The sequence below is a fragment of the Hyperolius riggenbachi genome, chromosome 3 (assembly GCF_040937935.1).
Source record: "Hyperolius riggenbachi isolate aHypRig1 chromosome 3, aHypRig1.pri, whole genome shotgun sequence".
Taxonomy (NCBI): Eukaryota; Metazoa; Chordata; class Amphibia; order Anura; family Hyperoliidae; genus Hyperolius; species Hyperolius riggenbachi.
In genome coordinates, this window is record NC_090648.1 from 200,500,103 (window position 1) to 200,525,699 (window position 25,597).

Below are 25,597 nucleotides of genomic sequence, written 5' to 3' on the forward strand. Positions count from 1 at the left end.
ATGTTATCTTGTTTTTAATTGTATCAAGTGAGGAATGTAAATAAACACTTCTCTGCAGACTCTCCTGAAGGCATTCAGACAATCAGAAAGCATCAGAAAGCATTTCTGCTTATGTTAGAAGATGAATAAAGCAGTTATGAATAAAATGCAAAACCAAAAAAGTGTATTTTGGGAATGTATAATTTCTAAATGAATAATACTTATGTACAAAAGCAAATATGATAACCGTATGGCATATAAAAAGTAGGAAAACATGTTATTATTGAATATTATGTCAGGGTTTTATACCGCTTTAACAAGTGTAGTTATTATGACCCTACATAACAAGTTCTGACGTAATCTCCCTCATATAATAAGTGTTGCAAGTGTAGCTTTAGTGTTCCGTATATAAGTGAATAAATGAGTTCCATAAAACAAGAGTGCAGACATAATTTTTGTTCATACAACCAGTATAGCCAATATGTCTCCCTTACAACAAGAACAGTAGTTTCTCACCATATCAGGTGCAGCCATCATGTCCCCATTATAAAAAATATAACAAAAGCTCCCCCCCCCCCCCGCCACAATGTATACACTGTGCATGTATTGCTTGATGTTTTATATGAAGTATATGACGGGTCCATTTGTTTCCGAAGGAATTATGACTGTATTTGGGATCTGCTTCTGTAAACTCACCCATCTCTAGATAAGTACCTAATGAGAAATGAGCTCTAGTTACTTTATATATACATCAGTTACTGCCCAGAAGGTGTTGCATCTTTATATGGGTGGGGATTAGGACACAAGGCTTTATTTTCCTTTTCAGAGATTTAAATCCTGCGCAGACTGAGATGCTGCATATATTCTCAAGCATACAGTTCAGAAGCCAACTGATCTGATACCCTCTTTCTCTTTCTACTGGTGTGCAGGGGGGTCATGATAGAATACCAATAATCTGGATGGACTGTAGTTCTAGTACTTATACAGACAACTGACCCAAGAGTGGTGTTATAGGTTTGGCTAGATTTTTAAGAGAATACTCAATATGGAACATGTCTGCCTAGTATAAAATTGTAAAATTCCTCCTGCAATTCCTCCCCCCCCCCCAATAAAAAACACACTGAGTGTTTAACGGAAGCAGGAGATTTGGGCGCATGAGACAAGTGGACAAAAAGGGCGCCCCATTCACTCCCATTATAAATATCGTTTAATGGGCGCCGAACAGGGAAAAAAAGGCGCCGGAGATTATTAACGTTTTACAAACGGCGCCCAGAGATTTTTAAGGTTTTATAACTGTGCTTGTGATGATTTAACTTTACAAAATGAGCCCGTGACGAATAACGTTTATAAAGATACTAAATCACTATTTTTAAATCATTTCTAAAACATTATTATCCACCCAAAAAAATTATTTACATTTTTTTATTTACATTTTTTATTTATTAATGTTTGTAAAACATTATTATCCATAGGGGGTCTTAGGTTTAGGCACCACCAGGGGGGTCTTAGGATTAGGCACCACCAGGGGGGTCTTAAGTTTAGGCACCAACAGGGGGGGTCTTAGGTTTAGGCACCACCAGGGGGGTCTTAGGTTTAGGCACCACCAGGGGGTCTAGGGGTTAGGGATAGGTACAGGGAGGGCTTTGGGGTGGTTAGTTTTAGGCACCACCAGGGGGGTCTTAGGTTTAGGCACCACCAGGGGGGTCTTAGGTTTAGGCACCACCAGGGGGGTCTTAGGTTTAGGCACCAACAGGGGGTCTAGGGGTTAGGGATAGGTACAGGGAGGGTTTTTTAACAAACGTAAATATAAGTTTCAGTTTAGAAACAGGGAAGATTAACGTTTTAAGAATTGCCGATCTCATACACATTATTTAATGATTTATAAATTCTTAAAACACTATTTGTAAACGAAATTCTACACAATATTTTTATAAACGATAATACTGCTTATCGTTTACACCACGCGCCCTTTTTTCCCGACGCCCTTTTTTGATGTACGCGTGTTTAACTGCCTGCAACCACAGAAACACTGTTGTGAGTCTGTATATCTTAGGAAAATTACATGATAAACAAACATCCCATTATGGGAGAGGTGTGTAAGTATGTTGGGTTATATTCGCACACATGCTTTAAAGCAAATTCTGTTTTAGCTTTAGTAACCACAAAAAAAAAAAAGGCAAGCAGCAGTTAATGGTTCATTTATTCTTTAATCAAGCGCTGCATAAATAAACAAATGCAAACTTTGAACTGTACAAAATAATAATCATATGTGAAGAAGTTTGGAACTTTCTCTTCCCAAATACAGTAGTATAATACATGTGGTAGACCTTCAGGTGTGCACAGAGTGATTCATCTTCCCTGCTGTTTGCACTGAAAACATTCTAATGAGGTTGAATAAGAAGCACGCAGGCTGGAGGTGCAGAACACGAGGAATAAAGGTAAAATGTGCATGCTCTGCCAAATAACATGTTACTCTTTGAAGTCTGAGTTACACTTCATGTTTGCTTATCATTGAGATTAGCTATTGAAAGAACCATGACAACACAGAATGCTGTGGAACATCATTAAAAAAAATCCCAGAAGACAACCTCAAGGGAATATAAACACAACTCCCACTGACCTCAATAAAATCCACTACATGTAAGCAATGACCCTGACTTGAATTTAGACCTAGTTAAGTAAAGTGTGCCCCAAGGCAAAAACAATTTTAATCCTTCAGCAAACAGTTCTTATATATTTATGTAATGTAAATATATATATATATATATATATATATATATATATATATATATATATATATATCAAATTCATTGTAGCCAGGGCATTCTGCTACAATCAAACAAGGAGACTAATGACCATTTCAGATGACAGGATCAAGGTCAAGGAAAGCACAAATTTGACCAACACGCAGCAGCAAACAGGGTCCTAGGCACAAGAATCTCTGCCAACTTACTAGTGGTGGCCCCACACCGTACACCATCGTTTTATTGATCTTTTAAATTTGATCAATTTTCCTAGGTTATTGTATTGTTTAAAAATTAAAAATAAATTATAAACTGGAACTCCTGTGCACTCAGCTTAATAAAGCTTTATGGAAAATTATTATACACAGCATTCAGTTAAATACACAAAGGACATCCACTAGCCCCACAATCAATCTCTCAACAGCTTTTCAATCTGTTTTGCAATTTTAAAAACACACTCCCATTGACTTGAATTAAAATTGAGGTAAAATTGTGGCAAAAATAAAATCAGTTTATATGCGGTTTTGTGTTGTTATTGTAACGATTGGTGTAGCAACACAGACGTCTGATTATGTGTGATCTGCAGAATTACCGATAATACAGATGCTATACCTGATTATGTGGTGATCTGCAGAATCACCAATAATGCAAGTATAGTTAGCAGAATAGCAAGGTGTATAGTGCTTGGTGCAACAGTAACTGAATAGTTTAACTAGACCTCACCAGAGGAGCTGGTGGGCACTATTGGTACAGTAACTGAATAGTTTTGCTAAACCTGACCAGAGGAGCTGGTGGGTACTATAGTACACAGTAATAGAATAGTGGACTAGATCTCACCAGAGGAGCTGATGAGTACTAGCAAAGAGCACTTCACCAGTGACAGGGTTCACTGGTGAGTAGAATGGTCAGAGAGGCTAGGATCAGTAACAGGCGGGCAGGTAGAGTACAAAATCGACAGGCAAGAGAGTAGTGAGATATCAGGCAGAGTTCAGCAACAGAGTCAGATGGGCAGAAGTACAGAATCGATAAGCTAGAGCATGGTCAGAGGATAGCCAGAGTCATAAACAGAATATCAAATATACAATAATACAATAATCCTAGTCTTGTGTGAAATCCCTGGTTTCCTCCCAGATCAAAGCACACCGGATACTATCTAAGGTCTGAGCGCTAACACATAGGAATTCGCAACAGCAGACAGGTTGCGAGTGAAGACTGAAGGCTTTTGAAGCAGAGGGGACCCCACGGCCGCACCCACCCCCAATCAGCCAATCCTGAGCGCCGTGAGTCTCCTCTGACGTCAGCTGCCCAGCCGGTCAGCTGACGCGCCTCCTCCCCGCATAAAGGTCCTGTCTCCGCGCGCGCCCGCGCGATACAGCAACCCTATGAGCAATGGACAACCCCGTCCTCAGCGTACTAGACGCCAGAGGAACGGGCGAAGTCCCAGAGCAGGGAAGCGAGGCGGCTGCGGAGACACCCTGCGTACCCGCAGCCGCTGCTTCCGTGGATGTTACAGTTATATCTTGAACATCCGGGTGAGTTGTTGGATGCTGTTTTAGCCACTATTACTACATTTGGCCAATTTGCAGGTCTCAGGATTAACTGGACCAAATCTTATATTTTCTCTGTAGATTACTTTCCCCCTACTGAAGCCTGGTTAAGATCACCTCTACAATGGGTTAGCTCATTTAAATATTTGGGGATAGTTATATCTACATCTCCTATGGACTTTGAGGCTCTTAACTTTACACCTTTACTGCTAACAGTGGCTGCTGAGCTTTGTGCCTTGGAAAAACTGCCATTGAGTGACACTGGCCGCTCTAATCTATTTAAGATGATCCTACTTCCCAAAGTCCGATATACCATTTGGCAATCCCCAGTGTAATTATCGCCTGACACCTTTATCCAGCTCAAGAGGCAACACAGTTTATTTGTGCCAATAAAAGACATAGGTTATCCCTGGCTACACTACAAAATCCTAAGAACTTGGGGGGAATTGCCTTGTCAAATTGCTATGCTTATTATCTTGCTGCACAACTTTCACATCTATATGAGGGATTACAAGATGATAAAAATACATTACAGACGCTTCTTTTCACTGAGATTCCTGTTAGTATAATGGCGCTCTATATAATGTATTAAACAGCAAGAAAGGTACCCACAAGGTCCAATACCTCCCTGTTACCCTGAAACAAATCCTATTAACTTGGGAACATTCCCATACTTTACTAAAGATTAAAACTCCCATGAAACATGTTCCTCTTCAGGAAAAAGGTGCCTGTCTGAGTTCAAAAAGCTGATTGACTGTAATTTTTGGACCAGGGGCGCAGCTAGAAAGCACTGGACACCCCCCCCCCCCCCCCCCTGCAAAACTTTGGATGATTCCATCCCACCAAACAACTACCCCCCCTCCCCCAGCAGGTCGCTTTCTGCACAGGTAAACTGAGAACCAATGTTATTCAATCAGCTAGAGCACACTTGAATGTGTTTTCCCCATGCAGATAAAGGCACAGCAGTGAAGCACTGCACGTATTTTCTCTATCAATTACATTAGCTTCTGTGATAAATGTGCATGTTTTTCCCACATACAGACACACACAGTGTGCAGAAAACTGACAGATGAGTGCTCCCAGCCTCAGCTTATTGCGCACACTCTGTCCATCTCTGATGGAGCAGAACTGGCTCCCCTGCGGCTGTATTCCTTGCAAGGTCTATTGTTACGCCCCTGGTATTAGCTATCTATATCAGTTGCTGCACGATGGTAGGATTAAAACGTTTGAACAGTTGGCAAATGAATTTGGCCTACACCACACTTCCTACTATAGGTACCTACAGCTTAAAGAGTTTAAACCTGAACTGAAAATAAAAATTCAAAATAACCATACACAGGTCATACTTACCTCCTATGTAGTGTACTCCTCCATCTCTTTCTCCTCTCCTGCGTCCCATTTGTCCACTGTGATCAGCAGAATTCTCTGTCCTCCATTTTAAAAATAGTTATTACCCCATAACAGCTTCCTGGTCAGCACACTGTTAAACTGTAATATCACCCACTTGAGCCCTAGGGAAACATGGACATTACCTTGCACATTCAGTTGTAACTGACAGCAGCTGATACATAACTGACAGCAACTGGTATATTTCAGTTCTGACAAAATATTGTCAGAGCTGGAAGAAATCACTGTAAGAAGAAAATTGTGAGCTTTTGTGAGCTTCTGAGAGGAACTGACAGTGAGGTTAGTATGTAATATTCATTTGCAGCTACCTCATGTGTTTATTTTAAATAATTTTACTCACTTCAGAGTCCCTTTAAGCATGTGTTATTCGATACACTCCTAACTGAACTAACCGATTCTAGCACATTAGGAATTATTCAAGGTTCATCCTCCAAACAAATGATTTCCGCATTGTAATATACAATTATCCCGGAGACGGCTAGTGAACAGGCTGAGGCTCAACGAGTGGTTTGGGAACAGGATGTTGGTCCTATCTCGGAGGATGAATGGGATGAGACACTAAGTAGAGTAGCTAAAGTTGCTCCCCACGCACCTGATCTACTCTTGTACCTCTATATCATACATTGTGCATATCTGACACCTGTTAGGGTTGCAAAGTTCAAAACATGGTGTTTTACCTAACTGCCCGAAATCTTTTGTTGAACTGGGCACGTTTCACCATATGATGTGGACATGTCCCTTAGTGAACACTTATTGGATCCTAATTGTAACATTTCTTAACCTCCCTAGCGTTCTGGACGAGCTAGGCTCGTCCAGAGACACCGGAGGCCACCGCTCAGGCCCTGCTGGGCCGATTTTAATAATTTTTTTTTAAAACACGCAGCAAGAACTTTGCTTGCGGCGTGTCCTACCCGATCCCCGCTGCCGATCCGCCGCTACCCGACGCGAAAGAGCCCCCCCGCAGACCCCGTGTGCAGCCTGGCCAATCGCCGCCAGGCTGCGCTTTGGGGTGGATCGGGAGTCCCTGTGGCGTCACGACGTCGATGATGTCATTCCGTTCGTCGACATGGCGACGGGGAAGCCCTCAAGGAAATCCCGTTCAGAACGAGATTTCCTGACGGGCATAGGCGCCAGCGGCGATCAGAGGGGTGGGAGGGATACGGCAAGGAGGGGGGTATCATGTAGCTAGCGCTAGGCTAGCTACATGATTTAAAAAAAAAATTAGGTACAAAAAACTATGCGCAGCCGTGTGGCTGCGCATAATCAAAACGCCCTGCATGATGACTATATGGGGTGTCCTATAACTTGTGATCTAGAGGTCTGTTTCCTGAATATTTTTCCTGACACTCTGAATAGCAAATACCTTAAACAGTTTACCATGGAAGTCCTGCATGTAGCCCATAAACTGCTTACCAGAAATTGGATTCTTACTGTAGTTCCTACCTGTACTGAGTGGATCAGGTCTGTGAACCAAGTACGGTACTTCCATTACGCAGGGCAGTGTATCAGAGACGTGGTGCTGAGCCTAGATTTGATAGAATATGGTCCACATGGCTTAACTCTATTCAAACTAAGGTGTGAATCAAAGTCTGGATGGAGCGCATGTATTCATTTTTAATAGCAATACTACTGTTATATGCACTGCTGATACCTGGAGTCATGAACCCTCTGAAGGTACTATGTATGGCAACTAGTTTATTGTTGTATTGGTTTCATGTTCTGTTTACTATGTTCCTACAAACTAAAGCATGTTATGTACGTGATGCATATGTATTGTATTTGACATATTTTCTACAATAAAAAAAATGTTGCAAAAGAGCCGCAATTGCAATTTAGCAAGTCTATGGTAACATGTTTTTAGAAATGAAAATGGACGGAAAAGCATGTTGCAGAGTGTCTCTGCCCTTAGAAATACTCTTTTGCTTGCGTGGATTTCTTTTATAGCCTGAGTAATGATACGGGATCCTGGGATCCAGGTTAACTTTGCCCTCGGGAATCTCTGGCAGACCTGAACTCCCTCCTCCCATCCCTAAAGTGCCATTAAAGGCCCTTTGATGTCAATCCCCCCCCCCCCCCCCCCCCCCCAGCTTACCCTCCAAATTAATAATTGACAGTGAAAAATGTGAATTTTATTTCCTATCCACTTCCTCACTGTAGCCTGCCAGCACTAATATTTAACATTAGGTTATGCCAGTTTCATTTCAATTGAAATTACATTGGTTGTGCTCAATTTGGGCATTGGAACCCAGTTCATAAATACACGTTTCTTACCACAACACTGATGTTATTGTGTCTCAGATTAAGTTCTGTCAGTGAGTCAAGACCATTCAGATTTTCCACTTCACTTAGCTGATTGCGAGCAAGGTTTAACACTCTTAACTCTCCCAGGTGGTCGATATTCTCAATTTTAGATATCTAAGGAAACAGTATCAAACAAATAAGATCAATGTTGTAGTGAGACAAAACATCAATGCTGCCATCTGTTGCCAGCTCCATAAGCTTTATATACGAGTAAAGGACCAAGTGTGCACTAAGCTACAACACAGAATGCTGTTTATTAGTCAAACCACAAAAACTTAAAGTGAACCTGTAGCGTCCCAAATTAATGTTAGATATATACATGGGTAGAGGGATAGTCCAGAGGCTTTCTATCTCCTACTCAACCATACCATTGCCACACACAGACCCTCTGAACATATCCAAGAGAGCTTGTCACATATGTTCTCTTCAGGGCTGTGGAGTCGGTACAAAAATCATCCAACTCCTCAGTTTATGAAACCTCCGACTCCAGATATATATTACTACACAGGCACGTCATACACGCACAGGCGTAGTAGAAACACACTTGAACAAGGCTGGAAGTGGAGCCACAAACTAAAAGAGGGTCACAGCAAGTGGTGATGAGGTCAAGACGTACATGGGAAGCCTGTGGACAATCCAACGGCTTCCCTCTACCTAGGTATCTAAAAATGTTTACTTTGAGACACTACTGTAGGAGGTTCACTTTAGGTTTTTGTGGTCTGACTAATAAACCCACTTCTACGCTGTAGCTTCGTGTACACCTGATGCTTTACTTAAGTTTGATAAAATTTCTTTAAGTTAAAGTTTCTTTAAGGTCTACGGTAAAGTTACGGTTTCTGTAATTTCATTCTGTGTTCAATGCTCTGTATAAACTCCTTACAGATGCTCAACATAGCTGCCATAAATAGCGCACGTTTCTGTGAATATTGATTCCATTTCTGGACCATTTGTGGCTAACACCAGCATGAAGGGATTCCAAGATACATCAATACCACTAATCTATTGGTATTTCTCATCATAGTCCAGCAGTCTTTGACTTTGGGGCAGGAGCAAAATACTGTATATGAAACAGTGGCCCTGATGCCAGTTGTAACATATGGCTGTGAACGCTGGACTATAAATAAGGCCATGCGTAGAAAAATTGATGTTTTTTAATTGTGGGTTTAGAGAAAGCTACTGAGAGTTCCCTGGACTGCCAGAAGATTTAACCAGTCAATACTTAAAGAAATAAGTGTTCACTTGAAGGGTTGATACCACTATTAAGTCTTAAATACTTTGAACACATGATGAGAAGGATGGATTCTTTGGAGAAATCATTGATGCTAGTAAAAATTGAGGGCAAAAGAAGTAGAGGATGGCAGAGGCTAAGATGTATAGATAGGATATGTGAAGCTATGAACAACAGCTGAAAGAAGTCATGATTGTCATAGACATCTGGCGTGCAGAAGTACATATGGTCACATAGAGTAGACTAAACGAATGAGGAAGCCCTGATTCACCAAAACTGCTGTAAGAGTGCCGTGGGCTGCCGGGGTAATGCCACACGTTAATGCAGCAATGCGCGCGTTATCCCATTTACATGCATGCCACCAACAGGTTAATGGGAGACGCTAACGTGGCTTTAGTACTAGCAAAATTTCTGAGCGCTGCCTGTGCAGGTCAATCTTACCGTGGTTTGGTGAATCAGGGCCAGTGCCCCTTGCTGATTAGACTTCTTTCAGCCATTTTGAGCTGTAGCTGGATAAATATGGTGTAGGCTCACTGACTTATAATCTCACTGGTATACTTTATACTCTCCTTTACCATACATTACCAGTACATAAAGATGTGTGCGCCATGCTGTGAGGACATTTGAGCGCCACCATAGGCTGTAATGTGAATTACGGCTATAGCGGCTCTGAGTGAGTAATTTGGGCGCAGGCAGAAGACAGAGCCCAAATTACCATAAAAACAGTGTAATTCAGCCACCAGTAATAGCTGGAAGCCAAATTGCATTTTACCCCCACTGTACAGTACCTTGGAGGGGGAATAGTCATTAACAACGCCGGGAAATTTGCCACAGCAGGGTGAGCCGTTTTTCAGCTTCACCCTATGCCCAAATTTCACAGCACCCTTTTTACATGTATGCATAAACATGGCCCTCAAGGACTGCAGTTTTGACACATGTGATCTAGAGATCTGAACTAATGATAATCCTCCCTGAGCAGTTACCCCATATCTCTTCTGAGCACTGAAGTGGTAATGAGCCCCTAAAACTATCGCCAGCCCTTAACCCTTCTGGCGGTTTGCTAAAAAAATCGCCAGGGGGCAGCAAATCTTTTTTTTTAAATTTTTTTTTTTTTCATGTAGCGAGACAAAGTCTCGCTACATGATAGCCGCTGCTCAGCGGCATCCCCCCAGCCCCTCCGATCGCCGCCGGCGATCGGCGATCAGGAGATCCCGTTCAAGGAACGGGATCTCCTGGAGGGCTTCCCCCGTCGCCATGGCGACGGGGCGGGATGACGTCACCGACGTCAACGACGTCGTGACGTCATAGGGGATTCCGATCCACCCCATAGAGCTGCCTGGCACTGATTGGCCAGGCAGCGCACGGGGTCTGGGGGGGGGGGCGGCTGCGGCGCGAAGGATAGCGGCGGATCGGCGAGTAGCGGCGGCGATCGGGCACTGCACGCAGCTAGCAAAGTGCTAGCTGCGTGCAGCAAAAAAAAAATTATGCAAATCGGCCCAGCGGGGCCTGAGCGGTGCCTTCCGGCGGCATAGCCCGAGCTCAGCTCGGGCTTACAGCCAGGAAGGTTAAAGAGAACCCGAGGTGGGTTTGAAGAATATTATCTGCATACAGAGGCTGGATCTGCCTATACAGCCCAGCCTCTGTTGCTATCCCAAACCCCCCTAAGGTCCCCCTGCACTCTGCAATCGTTCATAAATCACAGCCACGCTGCTGACAAACAGCTTGTCAGAGCTGGCTGTGTTTATCTCTATAGTGTCGGTCTGCTGCTCTCCCCGCCTCCTGCAGAACTCCAGTCCTGCCTGCATCCCTTCCCTCCCTGCTGATTGGAGAGAAGGGATGGGGGCAGGGACCGGAGCTATGCAGGAGGCGGGGGAGCAGCTGAGACTGACACTACAGATGTAAACACAGCCTTACAGCACGGCTGTGATTTATGAGGGATTGCAGAGTGCAGGGGGACCTTAGTGAGGTTTGGGATAGCAACAGAGGCTGGGCTGTATAGGCAGATCCAGCCTCTGTATGCAGATAACATTCTTTAAACACACCTCGGGTTCTCTTTAATGCAAGTAATTAGTGTAACTGAATTAGTCCCTGAGCCTGGCCTCTGCCTGTAAGGAAAGGTAGAACACCTCAATTCTCTTGGAAAGTTATGACTGCCGGACCCTAAAGTGATCGGCTATCACCAGTCAGTTACCAGGTACATATGCTGGGGTAAATACACCATGCACAACATCATAAGCATTCAACTGAACTGGCTGGATAGTGTAATGGTTAAAGTAAACCAGAGATGTTCTAAAAAGAAGATTTGATACTCACCCATGGCTTCCTCCAGCAGCATAAACATGTCTGAGTCCTACACCGTACTACTGCGGTCTGCCGTTCAGCCGTAATCAGTTGCCTCAGTCCGGGTCTACCGTGCATGTGCGGGAGGTCCGCACATGCGCAGAAGACCAAGACTGGACCCGACTGAGCCAGTTACCGGGGCTGATCGCGGCTGAACTGCAGCCCTCGGGACGACGGCAAGGGACTCACACACTTTAAGCTGCTGGAGGAAGCCGCGGGTGAGTATCAAAACTTCTTTTTAGAACATCTCTGGTACACTTTAAGGGCTCTGCCTTTGACATGGGAGACCAAGGTGTGAATCCTGTCTAGGGTCAGTACCTATTCAGTAAGAAGTCCTTGGGCAAGACTTCCTAACACTGCAGAGTGGCCCCTTGAGCTTAGTGGCTGCGGCTCTTGAGCGCTTTGAGTCCAATAGGAGCAAATGTTAGGATTATTATTATTATAACTATCATATATCTGATAACTGGACATATACTGTATATCTAGATTTCTGTGTAAAATGAGAACAGGAAGAAAGTCTTTACACTAGCAGCCAAATACTTTATTGAAAGGATGCCTATGAATTGTCCTGTTCATCCTGACATTTGGATAGCCATACACAGACAAAAGTATGAAAGCAAGTTAGGGTGTTAAAGGACCACTATCACTAAAATAGTAACATTGAAAATACATGTAAACACATTCAAATAAGAAGTACATTTCTCCCAGAGTAAAATGAGCCATAAATTACTTTTCTCCTATGTTGCTGTCACTTACAGCAGGTAGTAGAAATCTGACAGAACTGACAGGTTTTGAGCTAGACCATCACTTCATGGGGGATTCTCAGCATGGCCTTTATTTTTGATAAAGACATTCACTGAAAACAATTTATACAAAGATGCTGGCCAGCCTCCCTGCTTGCTTTACACTATTCTGGCAGTTGGACAGAGCAGCCCCCGTTCGTGAAGTGCTTTTGAAAATAAAGAAAACATTGAGAACCCCCCAAGGGTACGGTTCTGTCAGATTTGTACTACCTACTGTAAGTGACAGCAACATAGGAAAAAAGTAATTTATGGCTCATTTTACTCTGGAAGAAATGTACTTCTTATTTGAATGTGTTTCCATGTATTTTATTACTATTTTCGTGATAGTGATCGTTTAACATCCTAACTTGCTTTCATACTTGGTCTGTGTATGGCTATCCAAAGAAAACTCAAGATATAGATTGTTTTGTAGTGATAAGTAGTAATAAAGTTCTAGGCGAATTAATGGAAGGAGTGCTATTGCTCTGGTTTTAAAGGGGGAAACCTCTTGGAGGTGAAGTGGTTAATCAAGCTAGAAGCCTGTACCAGTCATACAGTATTTTTTAAGATCTCTAATGTATATTACAACTAATTGAGGCTTCTCCCATTCCTATGAACATTGCAATGCATTCTTCCTGATTGGTCCTGTCTTCCAGTGTAACCTGGCACTTAACCACGGCTGAGGTGGTATGTGGAAGATGTTGGTACCAATAAACTGGAATATTATATCTCACCTGTGGATAAGCCAAGCTCCATCGCCCCCCCCCCCCCCCCCCCCCCCCCCCGCTCTACACACACCATTTTACACCCCAAATTTGGGTGTAAAAAAGTAGGCTATCTACTGTGATATATGGTACTATCCTGGGATCGGTTGAAAAGGGCGCATGAGCTGCCTGTATGAAAAGGGCGCCTCCATAGACATCAATGTTATTTCTGCAAATATGGGCTGTAAGATGGTGAAAAGGGCACCTGAGTTTTGATATAGGCTACAAGCGGGCGCCTCTTGGTAGCCCATATTTTATTTGGCTACTTTCAGGTACAGTAGGGCACCCCTTTGTAGCCCATATTTTTTATTCAGCTGCAGGGTTTTTGGCTACAGTAGTGCGCCCCTTTGTAGTCCATAGTTTTTATTCGGCTACGAGGTTTTCGGCCACAGTAGGGTGCCCCTTTGTAGCCCATATTTTTTATTCAGCTACAAAAAGGGTTCCCTACTGTAACCCATATTTTTTATTCGGCTACAAGGATTTTGATTCTGCTACAAAAGGGCGCCCCTTTGTAGCCCATATTTTTATCCGGCTACAAGGTTTTTGATTCTGCTACAAAAGGGCACCCTTTTATACCTGAAATTTTTGATTCGGAGGTGCAGGTGGGGTTAGGCATCACAAGCGGGGGGGGGTCTTAGGGTTAGGTACCACAAGGGGAGTCTTAGGGTTAGGCACCACAAGGGGAGTTTTAGGGTTAGGCACCACAAGGGGAGTCTTAGGGTTAGGCACCACCTGGGGGGGGTCTTAGGGTTAGGCACCACCAGGGGGGTCTTAGGGTTAGGCACCACTAGAAGAGTCTTAGGATTAGGCACCACCTGGGAGGGGTCTTAGGGTAAGGCACCACCAGGGAGGTCTTAAGGTTAGGCACCAACAGGGGAGTCTTGGGGTTAGGCACCAACAGGGGAGTCTTAGGGTTAGGCACCACCTAGGGGGGAGTCTTAGGGTTAGGCACCACCTGGGGGGGGTCTTAGGGTTAGGCACTACCTAGGGGGAGGGTCTTAGGGTTAGGCACCACCTGGGGGGGTCTTAGGGTTAGGCACCACCTGGGGGGGGTCTTAGGGTTAGGCACCACCTGGGGGGTTTTCGGGTGAGGCACCACCTGGGGGGGTCTTAGGGTTAGGCACCACCTGGGAGGGGTCTTAGGGTAAGGCACCACCAGGGGGGTCTTAAGGTTAGGCACCACCAGGGGAGTCTTAGGGTTAGGCACCAACAGGGGAGTCTTAGGGCTAGGCACCACCTAGGGGGGCGTCTTAGGGCTAGGCACCACCTAGGGGGGCGTCTTAGGGTTAGTCACCACCTGGGGGGGGGTCTTAGGGTTAGGTACCACCTGGGGGGGGGGTCTTAGGGTTAGGCACCACCTGGGGGGGGTCTTAGGGTTAGGCACCACCTGGGGGGGGTCTTAGGGTTAGGCACTACCTGGGGGGGGGGTCTTAGGGTTAGGCATCACCTGGGGGGGGTTTTAGGGTTAGGCACCACCTGGGGGGGGTCTTAGGGTTAGGCACCACCTGGGGGGGGTCTTAGGGTTAGGCACCACCTGGGGGGGGGGGGTCTTAGGGTTAGGCACCACCTGGGGGGGGGGTCTTAGAGTTAGGCACCACCTGGGGGGGGGGTCTTAGGGTTAGGCACCACCTGGGGGGGGTCTTAGGGTTAGGCACCACCTGGGGTGGTTTTCGGCCACAGTAGGGTGCCTCTTTGTAGCCCATATTTTTTATTCAGCTACAAAAAGGGTTCCCTACTGTAGCCCATATTTTTTATTCGGCTACAAGGATTTTGATTCTGCTACAAAAGGGCGCCCCTTTATAGCCCATATTTTTATCCGGCTACAAGGTTTTTGATTCTGCTACAAAAAGGCGCCCCTTTGTAGCCCATATTTTTTATTTGGCTACAAGGTTTTTGATTTTGCTACAAAAGGGCACCCTTTTATACCTGAGATTTTTGATTCGGGGGTGCAGGTGGGGTTAGGCATTACAAGCGGGGGTCTTAGGGTTAGGTACCACAAGGGGAGCCTTAGGGTTAGGCACCACAAGGGGAGTCTTAGGGTTAGGCACCACCTGGGGGGGGGGGTCATAGGGTTAGGCACCACCAGGGGAGTCTTAGGGTTAGGCACCACCTGGGGGGGTCTTAGGGTAAGGCACCACCAGGGGGGGGGGCTGGGTCTTAAGGTTGGGCACCACCAGGGAAGTCTTAGGGTTAGGCACCACCTAGGGGGGCGAGTCTTAGGGTTAGGCACCACCTAGGGGGGGGGTCTTAGGGTTAGGCACTACCTAGGGGGAGGGTCTTAGGGTTAGGCACCACCTGGGGGGGGTCTTAAGGTTAGGCACCACCAGGGTGGTCTTAGGGTTAGGTACCACTTGGGGGGTTTTCGGGTTAGGCCCCACCTGGGGAGGGTCTTAGGGTTAGGCCCCACCAGGGGGGGGTCTTAGGGTTAGGCACCACCTGGGAGGGGTCTTAAGGTTAGGCACCACCAGGGGGGTTTTAAGGTTAGGCACCACCAGGGGGGTCTTAGGGTTAGGCACCAACAGGGGAGTCTTAGGGTTAGGCACCAACAGGGGAGTCTTAGGGTTAGGCACCAACAGGGGAGTCTTAGGGTTAGGCACCACCTGGGGGGGGTCTTAGGGTTAGGCACCACCTGGGGGGGGGGTCTTAGGGTTAGGCACCACCTCAGGGGGTCTTAGGGCTAGGCACCACCTGGGGGGGGGGGGTCTTAGGGTTAGGCACCACCTGGGGGGGGGGGGGGTCTTAGGGTTGGGCACCAACTGGGGGGGTCTTAAGGTTAGGCACCACCTGGGGTGGTCTTAGGGTTAGGCACCATCTGGGGGGGTCTTAGGGTTAGGCACCACCTGGAGGGGTCTTAGGGTTAGGCACCACCTGGGTAGGCTCTTAGGGTTAGGCACCACCTGGGGGGGTCTTAAGGTTAGGCACCACCTGGGGTGGTCTTAGGGTTAGGCACCATCTGGGGGGGTCTTAGGGTTAGGCACCACCTGGAGGGGTCTTAGGGTTAGGCACCACCTGGGGGGGGTCTTAGGGTTAGGCACCACCTGGGGGGGGTCTTAGGGTTAGGCACTACCTGGGGGGGGGTCTTAGGGTTAGGCATCACCTGGGGGGGGTTTAGGGTTAGGCACCACCTGGGGGGTTCTTAGGGTTAGGCACCACCTGGGGGGTCATAGTGTTAGGCGCCACCAGGGGGGGTTAGGGAAGGGTTCTGTGTAAGAGTAGGGAGAAGTTAAGTCATAGTAATCACTTTTCTCAGCTATATCTAGAGCCCTTTTATAGCCCAACAAATTTTGCCTATAACAGCATCCTTTTTATAAACTAAAACTAGCTTTTTAGGCTACACCAGGTGCCCTTTGTAGCTGAATTTGGCATATATGGGCTGCAACAAGTGCCCTTTGTAGCTGAAATTGGCATATATGGGCTACAACAGGTGCCCTTTGTAGCCGAATTTGGCATATATGGGCTACACCAGGCGCCCTTTTCAAATGGACACACTATCCCTCTAAAAAAGGGAAGCCATAACCTTTAACCTTACTTGAAACTTTGTAGTAGACAGCACTCCCCAATAGAATCAATCGATGTGCCCGATCTAAGGTCCTGCAGCACTCAGGATCAACTTGACATGAAGAAGTGGAGATCGGCACCATCTAATATATTCAGCTCAATTACTTTATTATAAAGACATCTTGACAATACAACGACGTTTCGGAGGTGAACCTCCTTTATCAAGTTCCTGTCAGTGTCTGATTAACATTGAATCATACTCTCTCTTTATATACACCACCATGGAAAATGAGCCAATCACGCCAGTGGGGTCGCCTCTGGCGACCAATCCCCTGCTGTCACGCTCGGCGTACCTGATGGGGAACTATATGTGCGCATACAGCGTGCGCACAGTCTAGGAGGAACTCTCCAGGCGGCGGGGCGGAAACGGCGCAGCCCGAGCCCATAGGGCGCACCGCCGACCAATAGGGAGACACTCAACGTTGACATCACCATCAGGTCACGCCCCTAGATGAGGCGGACCTGATGGGGAACTGAGCGCTCCCTCGGCAGTAAAAGAACCGCCCATTGTCCGGTGACATCATCACGGAGAGCGTAAATCGCTCCCCATGCGCGTCAGGGTACGCCCACGTGGGTGAAGGTACGCCTTCCGCCCCGCCGTCTGGCCAAAGAGCCAGAACATTTTGTTCTGTGCATCTGATTTTTCACAGGTACAGATTACCTTTTTATGTATGTTGTTGAAAATGCTTCTGACTAATAACTATTTTCTGGTAGAGGATCAGTTCTATCTGCAGTTGAGGGGCACTGCGATGGGTTCGAACGTGGCCCCGTCCTACGCAAACATTTTTATGAATGCATATGAGGAAACTTCTGTCTATACTAATCATATTTTTACTAAATTTGCATTCTGTTGGATGCGCTATATAGATGATGTGTTTTGCGTGTGGGCGGGGCCGCGTTCGGACCTGGATGAGCTGGTCAGACAGCTACAGTCGCAGTGTCCAGCGATCAGACTTACTATCAATTGTGATCAAGGGGAGGTTAGCTTTTTAGACACGATGGTGAAACTTTCTAATGGTAGACTATATACGGATCTTTATATTAAACCCACTGATACTAATTCTACTTTACTATATGACAGTTTTCATCCCCCCAATACCATATTATCCATCCCTGGCAGCCAGTTCGAGAGAGTTAAACGTATAATTAATGATGACTATCTTAGAGATATGAGGCTGGATGAGATGACCGATAGATTCCAACGTAGACATTATCCCAGACCATTATTAGAGAGGGCAAGACAGAGTTTAAGTGAGGATAGATCAGACAGAACGAACAGAAGACGTGGACACAACAAAAGAATTCCTTTTGTTTCTCAATATAATGTATATAGTGACCGTATAGCTAAAATTATACGCACCAATTGGTCTTTACTTAAAGAGAATTTCCCTGATATACCAGAATTTCAGGTCCCACCCCTATTGTCCTACAAACGAGCACCTACACTCCGTGATAAACTAGTACATGCCGACCTAGGATCCCAGATAAGATCTATCCCTTCCAGTAGACCTTGTGGCACATACCCATGTTTGGGATGTGTGCACTGTAATAGTGTCATCAAAGGAAATAACTTTATACATCCCCATAATGGCACAAAGTTTAGTGTCAAAGGCCAATTTGATTGCAATTCTAGATTTGTGATTTATTTATTAAAATGTCCGTGTGGCCTTTTATACATAGGTCAGACCACCCAGAGAATTAAGGATAGATTAACTGCACACAAAAGCACCATTAGAACAAAAAAAGTAGAGTTACCAGTACCATCACACTTTGTGAGTGCTGGACATACCACTAGTCAGCTGAGATTTCAAATTATTGAACAGGTCAAATGTGGAAGAAGGGGTGGTAATAGAGTTAAAAAATTGCTCTATCGTGAAGCTTATTGGATACGTAAATTAGATACGATTGAACCTAGGGGTATGAATAGAGAATATGATATGGTCCCTTTTCTGTGATATTGAAGGTTGTTGTCCCCCCTTCTCCCCCCTTTTCTCTTTTTTCTGACTTTTTCTGGTGTTTTCTCCTTTGATGTTCACTCATATATATTTATAATATCTAGTTTCTTCCCTATTAGGGGTCTGAATAAGAATATAGTATATTGTATGTTATCAGCTATTTCTTATGTACTGTTAAATGTGTGAGATATGATAGGTTTCCTTGATGTAGATACATATTTGTAGTCCATTTCCCTTAATATTAGATGTTATATGCAGTTCATTTTTGCAACACTAGATGTCATGGTTTTCCTTTTATTAACTATGCCGCTGGCTCACGCATGCTATTGGCTCTTTGGCCAGACGGCGGGGCGGAAGGCGTACCTTCACCCACGTGGGCGTACCTTGACGCGCATGGGGAGTGATTTACGCTCTCCGTGATGATGTCACCGGACAATGGGCGGTTCTTTTACTGCCGAGGGAGCGCTCAGTTCCCCATCAGGTCCGCCTCATCTAGGGGCGTGACCTGATGGTGATGTCAACGCTGAGTGTCTCCCTATTGGTCGGCGGTGCGCCCTATGGGCTCGGGCTGCGCCGTTTCCGCCCCGCCGCCTGGAGAGTTCCTCCTAGACTGTGCGCACGCTGTATGCGCACATATAGTTCCCCATCAGGTCCGCCGAGCGTGACAGCAGGGGATTGGTCGCCAGAGGCGACCCCACTGGCGTGATTGGCTCATTTTCCATGGTGGTGTATATAAAGAGAGAGTATGATTCAATGTTAATCAGACACTGACAGGAACTTGATAAAGGAGGTTCACCTCCGAAACGTCGTTGTATTGTCAAGATGTCTTTATAATAAAGTAATTGAGCTGAATATATTAGATGGTGCCGATCTCCACTTCTTCATATAACCTTTAACCTTATTCACTTTTACATAGAGACAGATCTAGTATAATCCATATGCAGTTTGATACATCTATAATAAGTATAACACATGAGTATAAAATCAGTGTAACTTTTAGGAGCTTACCTGGTTACCATGTAAATCTAGGACATCCAAATTCTTAAGGTTTTCCAAGTTTGCTATTTTTTGAATTCTTAAAAAAAAAAGAAAAAAAGAAAAACAAGTCGTGAAAAAAACAAAGTGTGAAATAAATGGAGGTTTACTTTGACTCCTTTCTAGTAAGAAGCTGTAATATTTCCCCTATGCAGATTACATTTCTCTACATCACGCTGTAAATTCACACTGATGGCGAGAGTCTAAAGTGCATAACATAGTCCGCAGTAATCCAGACTTTAACCAGCACACAAGTTTTTCAAGTTACCATAATACAACAGTCATTAACGTCTGCATACAACAATGTCCCTTATTTTTAACATATAAAACAGCTTTTAAAAAATACATTTACCGTACCTTATTTTTGTACGATAAGGAATTTATTGTACTTGGCTTTAACACTACTAATTGTATACATGTGCTATTCCTATGTGATTCCAGTACATATAAGGCCTGGTTCACGTTATCCGCCTGATCGGATACGGACCGTATACTGTACAAATGGAACGTACGTTCCGCATAGCAATGATATGCGGACGTTCACATGCGTACGTTCCGTACAAAACAGAGCCGGACCGGATCCGGACACTTTTCCAACATGCGCTATTTTTCGGGTCCGGATCATGCGGCCCACGCACCCGGACCGGAGCCTGACTGCACCATCCGGAAATAGAAACCTATGGGAAACGGAAAGCGCAGAACACACAGGATACAAACACCTGACGTTCTACCCCACTTCCTATGCATATTCTATCGGCCATTTCGGATGGGGACACATGGGCAGCAGTGGAGCAGCAGTGACTAACGTGCTGGAGCTGTTTGGCAGTATGTCGGAGGTGGAGGTGAGGCCTAAACAGCGGAGGACGTGATTCTATAGGTGCACCAGGTGCACCTTCTGCTGGCCCCAACAATTTTTATAGTAATTTCACTGTTTTTACCACACGGATCCGGATGGCAGCCTGATACATTCCTGATGCAAACGGACCGGATCCGGATTGGAACCGTACGGTTCCGATCCGGATCAGGTCCTGATCCGATCCAAATCCGGTCTGTTTGCATGCCAAAACGCAAGTGTGAACGGGGCCTAAGTCTGGACAGTGCCCAGCGAGAGATAATTCATAATTTCAGAACAACGTAATCATCAATAAATACCCAATTCTTACAAATGCACCATCAATTATTACAGTATTTATGGCAATAGAAAAAATGTATAACATTTTTATAATGAATGTGAGATCGCAATCCCACAGGACATAAGCAAAGTCTGTTAAAGGGACCCTGTGCAGAAGCATACAATTAAAATCTGGATTTACATGGGGCTTCCTCCAGCCACATTCTCCCCCCATTACCCCCCCCCCCCCCCCAATAGACCGCAATATCTCCCAGCACCTTCTGGGTCCCTTCCACAGTCCCGCTGGCGGCACCGATAATCCGGCAACTTCGGGTAAAGTCGTGCAAGCGCGGTCTGTGTGTGCACCTGGTGCGTCATCATACCAGTCGCCCTAAGCTTCCTGGGCATGCGCGGTTCTCTAAAGACTGGAGGAGGCCCCAAGTAAGTCCAGTCCATTTTATGCCTCTGCTCAGGGTCCCTTTAAGTGTGAAAGGGGCCTTTTAGTAAGAGAACAGTAAGGGAGTTATTACCTGTTCTTTCCGAGCATAAGGACACGTATAGATCTTAAGGAGGAGAACCCGCTTATTTCTTCTATTTGGTTATCATACAGATCGAGAAATATAAGACGTTGCAAATTTGCCAGGTTCTGAATCCTTGTTATAAAATTGTGTTGTAAATACAACAGACGTAAATGCTCCTCGCCTTCCAATACAGGGAAAGCTGAAAATCTTAACCTAAAAGAAAAAATATATTATACAGGTAAATGTAAATCTCAGAAACATTTAGAATGCATATATATTAACCACTTCCCCTCCCCCGAGATGAGTATCTACAACCCTGCATTGTCCCCACGTCCCCTCCCCCGGGACGAGGAACGTTTCATTGATCTCCCATTTACTGCCGCCGATCGCAGCCTTCAATGAGATGGCACCATCATTCACAAAACACGATACTTACACGTCCAAGCATAACTTCTTGTTTGTGTAGTAATACTACGCATAGGAAAGTTATGCACAAGGACATCTTGTGGCCAAATAGTAAAATTACATCTATAAACATTTTTTTTCATTAACCTCCTTGCCGTTCCAATTATTTCGGCAAGGGGGCAGCGCAGCCGCCGGCACTGTTTGCAAGCAGGCAATCCCATTCAGAACGTGATTTCCTGCAGGGCTCCCCCTCCATGGCGACGGGGCGGGATGACGTCACCGACGTCATGGACGTCGGGAAGTCAGAGGGAATCCCGATCCACCCCTCAGCGCTGCCTGGCACTGATTGGCCAGGCTGCGCAAGGGGTCTGGAGGGGGGGGGGGCGGCGCGGTGGGTAGTGGCGAATCAGTGGCGACGATCGAGACATGCACGGAGCTAGCAAAGTGCTAGCTGCGTGCAATAAAAAAAATGTGTGAAAATCGGCCCAGCGGGGCCTGAGCAATCCTCCTGTGCAGGCTACCCCGAGCTCAGCTCGGGATAGCCGGCAAGGTGGTTAAAAGACTTTTTTTTACATTTAAAATTAACCCCTTATCTCCTACACTCCCCAATAGTTACCCCCCAAAAAATATTGAACAGAAAAAAAAAATACAATAAAAAAAAATACATAAATAGTTACCTTAGGGACTGAACTTTAACCACTTGAGGTCCGCAGTATTAAACCCCCCTAAACACCAGGCCATTTTTTGAGAAATTAACCACTGCAGCTTTAAGGCCAAGCTCCACACGACACAGCACACAAGTGATTCCCCTCCCCTTTTCTCCCCACCTACAGAGCTCTCTGTTGGTGGGGTCTGATCGCCCCCCAAGTTTGTTTATTTTTTTTGTTGTTGTTTTTTTTAATAAAAAATGTGTGTTGTTTTTTTTTATTTCTTGTTCTCCCCCCTTCTTATCTCCTCCCGCCAGTCGATCACCAATGTGCCTCTGGAGAGGACAGCCATGTCACACGGCTGTCCCCAGTACAGTGCTGCTGTAGATCGCAGCACTGTACCAGTAATTAGACGGCGGTTTCGCTGTCTAACAGTCTCCCAAGCAGCAATCCCCACTCGAAGACTGAAGGCGGAGCTCCGCACACCAAGCAGGAGATGCACGCACAGTCTGCGTGCAATCTCCTGCAAAACAGAGCCCCAGGACTTTACGTCGATCGGCGTTAGGCGGTCCTGGGGCTGCCGCTGCGGCCACGCCCATCGGCGTGATGCGGACGGCTAAAGGCTAATATGTATGTCAAGAAGATATATTACTGTTACTTTTTAAATTATCAGTTTGTAATTAGTGATGGATGCAAAACTGAAAAAAAATGCACCTTTATTTCCAAATAAAATATTGGCGCCATACATTAGGGAGAATTTTTAAACGTTAAAATAACCGTGAGAAATGGGCAAATAAAATGTGTGGGTTTTAATTATGGTAGCATGTATTATTTAAAACTACAGTATAATGGCCGAAAACTGAGAAATAATGAATTTTTTTCCATTTTTTTTTCTAATTTTTCCTGTTAAACCACAGTTAGAATAAAATAATTCTTAGCAAAAAGTACCCCCAACGAAAGCCTAATTGGTGGCGAAAAAACCAAGATATAGATTGTTTCGTTGTGATAAGTAGTAATAAAGTTATAGGCAATTGAATGGAAGGAGTGCTGAAAATTGCTCTGGTTTTTTAAAAGAGAAAAACCCTTGGAGGTGAAGTGGTTAAGTGGTTAAGATGCTTTAACACTACTAATTGTATACATGTGCTATTCCTATGTGATTCCCGTACATATAAGTCTGGACAGTACCCAGCGAGAGATAATTCATAATTTCAGAACAACGTAATCATCAATAAACACCCAATTCTCACAAATGCACCATCAATTATTACAGTATTTATACATGGCAATAAAAAAAATGTATAACAGTTTTTTAACATTTGTACAATGAATGTGAGATCGCAATCCCACAGGACGCAAGCGAAGTCTGTTAAAGGGACCCTGCGCAGAAGCATAAAATTAAAATCTGGATTTACTTGGGGCTTCCTCCAGCCACATCCTCCCCCCCCCCCCCCCCCAATAGACCGCAAGATCTCTCAGCACCCTCTGGGTCCCTTCCACAGTCCCGCTATCGTCACCGATAACTCGGCAACTTCGGGTAAAGTCGTGCAAGCGCGGCCTGTGTGTGCACCTGGTGCGTCATCACACCAGTCGCCCTAAGCTTCCTGAGCATGCGCGGTTCTTTAAAGGCTGGAGGAGGCCCCAAGTAAGTCCAGTCCATGTTATGCCTCTGCTCAGGGTCCCTTTAAGTGTGAAAGGGGCCTTTTAGTAAGATAACAGTAAGGGAGTTATTACCTGTTCTTTCAGAGCATAAGGACACGTATAGATCTTAAGGAGGAGAACCCACAAACAGTATGAAATCTAGAGCGAATGCCTGGATCGAGAATTCTGATTGGTCACCGAGCACCTGCTCCACTTTTATACCAGATATAAGCCAATGGCCTCAATTCACTAAGATCATGCTGGAGATAATAAGGCAAGTAAGAGAGTTATCTTATCTCTTCATTCCTTACGTTACCTCTTCTGTAGTTAATTTACCTCCTCTGTAGTTAATTTACCACCTCTGTAGTTAATTTACCTCCTCTGTAGTTAAGTTACCTCCTCTGTAGTTAAGTTACCTCCTCTGTAGTTATTTTCACACGCAGTTAATGAACAGCCTGTCTTTATCTCTGGAGTTATTTTAAGGATTAAAGAGTTAACTTAAAGACAGAAGAGTTAACTTTAGGTTTGCCTGAGGTAAAATGTTTCCTGAATACTACATGCCTTATCACCATGGTAACAACTCTAGAAGAGTTATTAAAGACAGGAGATAAGCTTAGTGAATTGAGGCCAAAGTCCCTTACACTGATCTTGATAAATCTGCCCTCAATTTCTGTTAAATCGTATAATGCAGTTCGGCAATGGTTTTTTTAAATCCATCTGCACCTTCTAAAAACTTTTCTCAGATTATATGAGAAATATGTTTCCTCTTCATGTAAAAAATGCTAAATGACTTTTGTGGATATGATAGTCATCCGCACCTAGGCAGCTTGTGCACTTTGGATTGCCTTATCTTGAATTAGTATTTGCATAATTCTGTGGCTCATCAATTATTCAGACTGGGTGCTTTGTGTCAGAGCAGTGGCACATATGTAACCAGCAATAAATCACTTGGCTCCCTCGCTGCTGTGGACTACGACAGTAGTGTACAACATGGTTTATACAGTATGTGTTTACTCATTAGCATGGGGGGTTGTATTTTGACGTTAAGGGTTTATTTATCTTAGTCCAGGAATGCTTATCTGGAATAATAAAGTACAGTGTAGAACTGTATTAAAATATATGGAAACACCTCTTCCAGTGTGCATACAATAGTCATGTTCCCACCTACATATTTCCTTCTCCTAATTAGTGTTACACTGTATATTTATGTAAGTCTTTTTTAATCCTTATCTTATATGAGCAACTTCTACTTTCCTTAGAAAATAACCTGATCTCATGGACTTCTAGGATCTGGAACTGGCAAGAAGGTGCCTCGCAGTCTGGAGATGATGAAAGTCTAGCTCTCAATCACAAGACTTAAAGGGAATGTCCAAGCAAAATAAAAAAATGAGTTTCACTTACCGGGGGCTTCTACCAGCCCCATGCAGCCATCCTGTGCCCTCGTAGTCACTCACTGTTGCTCCAGTCCCCCGCTGGCAGCTTGCCGACCTCGGAGGTCGGCGGGACGCATTGCGTACATTTTTACGCATTCCTGCTAGTGCAGGAACATTAACACATACATTTTTACGCATTACTGGTTCAATGCGTAAAAATGTACGCATTGAACCAGTAACACGTAAAAATGAATGCGTTAAT

General features: G+C 44.9%; 1 protein-coding gene across 1 annotated transcript in view; it reads right to left on the reverse strand.

Moving 5' to 3' along the window:
* The window catches only part of LRRC49 (leucine rich repeat containing 49), a 168,296-nt gene that overhangs the window by 111,714 nt on the left and 30,985 nt on the right, over positions 1-25,597 (reverse strand). The window contains exons 6-8 of the mRNA XM_068272533.1: positions 21,282-21,485; positions 19,614-19,680; positions 7,949-8,092 (exon numbers count right to left, since the gene is read on the reverse strand). Of these exons, the coding sequence (XP_068128634.1) occupies positions 7,949-8,092; positions 19,614-19,680; positions 21,282-21,485 (415 nt within the window). The remainder of the gene's footprint in view (positions 1-7,948; positions 8,093-19,613; positions 19,681-21,281; positions 21,486-25,597) is intronic.